The 7,246-nt window shown below is 41.1% G+C and overlaps 1 protein-coding gene across 1 annotated transcript; it reads left to right on the top strand.

The window, feature by feature from the left end:
- The first annotated feature begins 292 nt into the window (after positions 1–292).
- On the top strand, positions 293–4,976 carry LOC148029370 (pyrophosphate-energized vacuolar membrane proton pump-like). The gene is made up of 8 exons (XM_087688173.1): positions 293–882; positions 1,681–2,255; positions 2,435–2,817; positions 2,922–3,008; positions 3,097–3,427; positions 3,591–4,001; positions 4,089–4,148; positions 4,323–4,976. Exons 1-8 carry the CDS (start codon positions 657–659, stop codon positions 4,524–4,526), a joined length of 2,277 nt encoding a protein of 758 aa, XP_087544299.1. The 5' UTR covers positions 293–656; the 3' UTR covers positions 4,527–4,976.
- Positions 4,977–7,246: the final 2,270 nt, after the last annotated feature.

Below are 7,246 nucleotides of genomic sequence, written 5' to 3'. Positions count from 1 at the left end.
ATCTTGAGCCTTTGCAAGGGAGGGACCGCACATGTAGCTAGGTGTTGTTGGGGATCGCTCGAGCGGGTAGCACTTGGCACCCGACGACACCTAGTTTGATATATAGTGCCTCTCAAGTAAAAGCTCATGATGTTGAAAACTATAGGGGAAAAACATGGGAAAGAGCCCCTTTTCTCACATGGGAAAATACCAAAAACTTCTCGTGGTATTTGGAGGGGGAAAAAGGTGGCAGAAAAGTTTTGAAGAGGAAGATCTGGTTTTCTGATGCCGCCTAAGAGCTCCACACAGTCAGCAATTCGAATCTTCAAAGGGACGCCCATTCGCCTCGTTCGTGCTCCGCTCGCACCAGCTCAAAGGTTTGGGCACGAACTTCCATCGTCTCCTCCACGTCTGCCTTTGTAGGCGGGTTTCTCTCTCTCTCTCTCTGTTCATCCATCCAGCTAAGCAAAATCCTCACACGCGATACTACCCAATACGCAAATCGCAAGACCCACGTCCTTTCTTCCTCAACCCGTTTCCGGAACCCTGTTTTGGCCCTCGACCCACATCGAAAACCCTGTTTCGAAGAAGACCCATGTCTGCACGCCTCTAGGATTCGCCAAAGAAGAAGACGAAGAGCAGATTGTATTGTAAAGGAGTACCTCAGCAGGGGAGCTATGGCTCTCCTCAGCACCACCCTGACCGAGATTCTCATCCCCGTGGCTGCTGCCATCGGTATTGGGTTCGCCCTGTTTCAGTGGTATCTCGTGTCGTTTGTCTCTGTTTCGCCTCACGGGAGCAGTGAGAAAAGCCATGGCGACTACCTTTTGGAAGAAGAGGATGGTGTGGATGGAGCAGAGGCGGTGATCAAATGCGCCGAAATTCAAGAAGCTATCTCACTCGGTGAGCTTTCATCTCTTAACTCTCCTGCTCGTGTTTTATGTCATACAAAACCTGTAATTGTTATTGTTACACTTGATATTTTCCATTTGGACGAAAGGGCTAGTTTCCTTTGTTTTTCCCTATAGTGTTCAACATCCTGAGCTTCTGCTCAGGAGGCACTGCATCCCCTACACCCAACCACACCTGGCTAGGTATGTGGTCCTTCCCTCCCAGAAGCTCATAATGTTGTAAATCACAATGTGGGAATTTGTCCATAACTTATCGTGTAATTGTTTAGTTAGGATGGTTGCCTTGTTACTACAATGCTTGCCTGTCTTCTGCAGATTAGTGTTTAGAGTACTTTTTGACAGTGCGTAAGGTTCTGTCATTTGATCTCTTCATCTAGTTTGCACTATGCCTGCAGAATTGGCAGGAGGTTTTGTAGTAATCTGTGACAGGGTTCCAGTTACTTTCTTTCTTTTGATAATTATTGATGGGAAAGCAATCATGATTGTGCTTCTAATAGTCTGATCTTAAAAGGGCAGAAATTTTTTTCCTGTAAACTTATTAACAGATTTGAATTCTCTTCTGTTGTTGTGATAAATAGCCATTTTAGATCATGTATAAGTAGCCTGTGGTTTTTGGGTTTGGTTTAAGTCAGCATTTTTGTAGAAGTTGGCACGAACTTCTTTGTTATAGCTTGAGGTGCTGTTACAGCTTTATGTTTGAGTCTATTATCAGTCTAATCAAAGCAGGTAGGTGCCAATTTTTACTTGTAAACTTGCTGTATAAGATACTGATTTTTACTCTTTTTTGCAGGTGCTAATTCATTTCTTCTGACTGAATACAAGTACCTTGGCATCTTCTTGGGCGTGTTTGCCATTATTATATTTGTGTTTCTGGGGTCGGTTGAAAATTTCAGCTTGTCAACCCAGGCATGCGAGTATGACTCATCACAGGAGTGTGCACCAGCCCTTATCACTGCAGCCTTCACAACAGTTGCATTTATCCTCGGGGTCTTGACATCAGTATTGTCTGGCTACCTGGGAATGAAAATTGCCACCTATGCAAATGCAAGAACCACTCTTGAAGCTAGGAAAGGAGTGGGCAAGGCTTTTATAACTGCCTTTCGATCTGGATCTGTAATGGGCTTTTTGCTTGCTGCCAATGGTCTCTTCGTCCTATACATTGCCATCAATTTGTTCAAACTTTACTACCAGACAGAATGGGAGGGTCTCTTTGAAGCAATTACTGGCTATGGGCTTGGGGGGTCTTCAGTGGCTCTGTTTGGCAGAGTGGGTGGAGGCATATACACTAAAGCTGCAGATGTTGGTGCAGATCTAGTTGGAAAGGTTGAGAGGAATATCCCAGAAGATGATCCAAGAAACCCTGCGGTAATCTGCTTGTTATTCTTGATTAAATTTAGATTTTCCCATAGTTTTGCCAGTGATTTTCACAGCTTTGCCTGTTTGCGAGATCTAAGTGTCCTGTGACCCTTTCTGATTGTCATTGATCTGGTTCAGCATATAACACATGAGTTCTATGGGTTAATATGTACACCTATTGTATCCAGGTTATTGCAGACAATGTAGGGGACAATGTAGGAGATATTGCTGGCATGGGATCTGACCTTTTTGGTTCCTTTGCTGAGTCTTCTTGTGCAGCTCTGGTTGTGGCCTCTATCTCATCTTTTGGGACAAATCACAATTTCACTGCAATGTGCTTTCCATTGCTCATCAGCTCCATGGGCATTATTGTCTGCCTGATCACCACATTGTTTGCTACGGAAATTTTTGAGATTTCAGATGTTAAGCAAATTGAGCCTGCTTTGAAAAGGCAACTGGTTATCTCCACTGGTCTGATGACCTTTGGAATCTTTCTTGTCTGCTGGCTTGCACTTCCAACTTCATTTCATATATATGATTTGGGCAGCAGTCCTAAGCTTGTGTATTGGTGGTAAGGCTCAACTAAAGCCCAGAGCTTGCTCTTAGAAGTTTTACTCATTAGCAGCTTGACTCTGCTATTCTCTGAAATCACATATTAACTAGTTTTTACTTCAGGCAACTCTTTTTCTGTGTTGCTGTTGGGCTTTGGGCTGGGTTGATCATCGGATATACAACCGAGTACTTTACGAGCAATGCATATAGGTAGCATTTGACTTCCATAAGTAGTTACTTAACATTTTTTAGTGATATGTGGACAGTGGATCACTGATTCTTTTAATTGTTTTTACAGCCCTGTACAAGATGTTGCAGATTCATGCAGGACAGGAGCAGCCACAAATGTGATATTTGGTTTAGCATTGGGATATAAGTCTGTTATTATTCCAATTTTTGCCATAGCAGTAGCCATTTATGTAAGCTATGCATTAGCAGTGTTCTATGGTATTGCAGTGGCTGCTCTTGGTATGCTTAGCACTATTGCTACTGGCCTTGCCATTGATGCATATGGACCTATCAGTGACAATGCTGGTGGTATTGCTGAAATGGCTGGCATGAGCCACATCATTCGTGAGAGAACTGATGCTCTTGATGCAGCCGGGAATACTACTGCTGCTATTGGGAAGGTATGTTGGTTTCTTTTCGAGTTGCTTCTAGAGCTTTTGGTGTTCTCTGAGCTTGCCCTTCGATTGATGCACTGTTTCCCCTGTGTAATCACTTGGGATAATTGCCGACCTTATACACTGCTGGCAATGTTTGTGGTTTTTTCTTGCATCATGGTTGTGCCAGGGATTTGCAATTGGATCAGCTGCTCTTGTGTCCTTGGCATTGTTTGGAGCCTATGTGAGCCGTGCCTCACTCGCATCAGTAGATGTTTTGTCGGCAAGGGTGTTCATTGGGCTGTTGGTAGGGGCAATGCTTCCCTACTGGTTCTCTGCTCTGACAATGAAAAGTGTGGGAAAGGCAGCTTTGAGTATGGTGGAGGAAGTCAGAAGGCAGTTCAACACCATTCCAGGCTTAATGGAGGGTCTCACAAAGCCTGATTATGCAACCTGTGTGAAAATTTCCACTGATGCTTCCATCAAGGAGATGATACCTCCTGGAGCTTTGGTCATGTTGACACCATTGATTGTAGGGATTTTGTTTGGAGTACAGACTTTGGCTGGACTTTTAGCAGGTGCTCTTATATCTGGGGTGCAGGTATGGTCTATATGGATTGCTAGCATCTAGTGGCTTGATTTTTGTTTGGAGTTTGAGGCTGAGGTGTTTTGTGCCACTGATGTGCAGATTGCTATTTCTGCTTCTAACACTGGAGGGGCATGGGACAATGCAAAGAAGTACATAGAGGTAGGATTCTTTAATGTGTGTTCTGTAGATAAAGCTTTTCTTTTTGATATATAACCAGGTCACTACTGTGGTGTTCCTAAGCTTCTCTTTTTCATATTTCAGATCTGTTGAATGGTCCTACACTTGTGCTTGAGTTGGTTGTATGTAATAAGATTCTGTATTGGGTGGGTGCAGGCAGGAGCGTCTGTGCATGCAAGGTCCCTTGGTCCAAAGGGCTCAGATGCGCATAAAGCTGCAGTAATTGGTGATACTGTGGGAGACCCTCTAAAGGATACTTCTGGTCCTTCTCTTAATATTCTCATCAAACTAATGGCAGTAGAGTCCCTTGTCTTTGCTCCTTTCTTTGCTGCACATGGCGGTCTGCTCTTTAAGATCTAGGTCTAATTGCTTCTCTGATTGGGATCCATACTATATATTCAAGCTCCGGGCCCTTACTAACAGAATTTCTATTGGGACAAGCGTGCATAGAAAGGAGCCTCTTTTTTGAAGTAAGGTGGGAGGTGGGTTACTGGTTGAGAAGCAGCTCAGCAGTCCCTGAATGAGAGTATCTATCGGAATCTTGAGTGAGAGCACATACACCCACAAGTTGGTTAAACGAGAGAGAGAGAGAGAGAGAGAGAGATATTATGTTGTAGGAGCAATCCCAAGATATCTCGAGGCATGAGAGAGAGAAAGAGAGACAGAGTGTATGTTGTAGGATCGATTCCAGGGTTCGAACTCTTGTGAACTCAAACTTCAAAATAACGGTTTGCTTACATTCACCATAAAGACAAGTGTAAACATTTTGGCGCGAAGCTTCCTTTTTATTTAAATCAGCATCTATCCTCTCCTCTGTGTCTTATATCGGTGATATTACACAAATTCCCATGATAGCTTGGTGGAATAGCCCTGAGTTTATTGATGGATAGTCTACAATTCTAGCTTTTAAACTCTAGGATTCAAACCCGGAAAATTGGAATCAGTTGTATTAAACATTCTATCGCAGCATTTTGAACCTTATAATCTACAAAATCTTTACTAATATGGCAAATACGTGAGATGTGAATTAAACAGAGATTGAATTTTGTTTTTGCAGGTTTGGGTATATGTCACCAAAAATGGTACTTGGTGAAATTACCACTACCATAAAGGCATCTAAAACAATAGACAAATGGGGGTAATAATGGGAAAGGGAAGAAGTCTAAAACCTATTTACATGAATCTTAGTGACCTTTAGTAGGTTGGAACAATTAAATTGCTTCACTTGGTAACTCTGTAACCACTTCTAGAACAATCAAATGATCAATTGAAAAATGAGCTCCACCAAACTTGCTTGCATCCTTAGAAATATGCCAACAATTGAGCTATGACAATTGTGACTAGTTCCACAAGTGATTACCCTTGTAAGTGCTAGTTTTTAGACATGTTTAGGGCTCTTAAGAGAGAAAAGCTCTCAAAATTGAATGTTTGCTATAGTTAAATTGTTTCAATTATCCCATCCACTTTGATTGCCTTGCTAGCTTAGGTTACTACTTTGCTAGTAGTTTTATTGACAAACCCTTAAATGTATGTAATTTGCTTCTATCTTCCTTTGGGAGATTTGAGGATGTAGGGATGGGTTTGAAGGTCTCTCATTTTTTCTATTCGTTAATGATAACTTAACGGATATTTTGATTTGTTCTATGGTCAAAACGTTTGCAAGCATCAACTTGTAGTCATTAAATTTGCAGCAAACAATCCTTGTTAGATATTAACTTTCTCCTTAACTATCTAACATTAACAAACAATGGTTGTATGCAAATCATTGGCACTTTAACCATTTGATGTTTTTCTTCATACTTGTGTTATCTCCTCTTATTATTTTGAGCTTAGAGGACACTTTAATTGGGGGCAATTAGTAAGTTAAGTTCTTGTGTTCTTTAATATATGATTTGGTTGAAATAACTCATTTGATTTTAAGTTTTGCTCGTATATTTTCTACTCCATGTGGCGTGATATTAATGTTAAGAACAATCCAAGGGTTAGGTAGGTGTGGTTACAAGGCCAAGGATTCATGCTTTGCCAAGACTTTCAATGGTTGGGGGAAGATCATCCACATGGTAGTTGGACTTGTTTTGCCCTAGCTTCTTGCACTTGCGTAGAAGGGCATGAACCTTGCTTTGCTTGAGTCTCCAGGACACTTTCAAGGCCTCAGAAAATTTTCATTTGAGGTGTGACATGCGCTCTTCCTTATTGGATCTTTGACTTTCTTGTAGAATGTCTCATAGGGTTAAGGATGGGGTTAATTACCATAAGTTTTTAGAAATCTTCATCCCTATTTTTGCCATAGGCTTGAGTAGGCATGTATTCCTTGGGATGGTCATCTTTTGGGGTTCTTATGATTGTTTTGACATTTGTAATATTCTTAAGGTAGTTTCCCCTCCTTTTTCTTAGTATTTGTAAGCCACACAATAAGACTTTCATGGTATCTAAGAGGTGCAAATCTCTTAGCAAATAGAGGATTAAGGATATTAAAGTATGGAGTGTAGGCTAGTGTGTTGCATTAGATTTTGGTGATCTTGGTTAGCTAGAGTTTGACGGCTTCATCCATGTGGATGATTGAATGATTCCATTCATGTTGCATGTTTGTCTTAATTGGTCCATAGAAATTGCATATATTCCCTTCATTGAGCTTACTTATCATCTTGGAAGTTGTAAGAATGTGGCACACTTTCTTGTCTATGGGTTGCAATGAGGAGTTTGGTTTTGGTTGAGTCTCTTTACCAATTGTTTTTTGAAGTTCTTATAAGATCGCTACCCTAATCTTTTTGTAAGTCTTTTAATCAAGAGCTCCTTGCCCATAGTAGTGTTAGAGCCTTGCATAGTAGTTGTGGATCAATTTGGTCATTCCTTGGGAGTTTTCTTTTGGTTGACTCATTATTTAATGCTCAACATTAGCCTTGTTTAAGTTTGTTGGAGATTTCTTTTAGTTGATTCTCTACTTATTGCTCAACATTAGCCTTGTTTAGATTTGTTGTAGGGGCCATTAAAATGCTTACATTGCTCTTAATCTATTTGGGGTTATGATCATACTTATGCAATTGCGGTCTTAGAATTATGATCACAATAGGATAAAATAA

This window comes from Lygodium microphyllum, chromosome 11, assembly GCF_053477565.2.
Source record: "Lygodium microphyllum isolate KBCC chromosome 11, Lygodium_microphyllum_v1.1.10, whole genome shotgun sequence".
NCBI lineage: Eukaryota > Viridiplantae > Streptophyta > Polypodiopsida > Schizaeales > Lygodiaceae > Lygodium > Lygodium microphyllum.
This window is presented reverse-complemented; position numbering and strand designations above follow the sequence as displayed.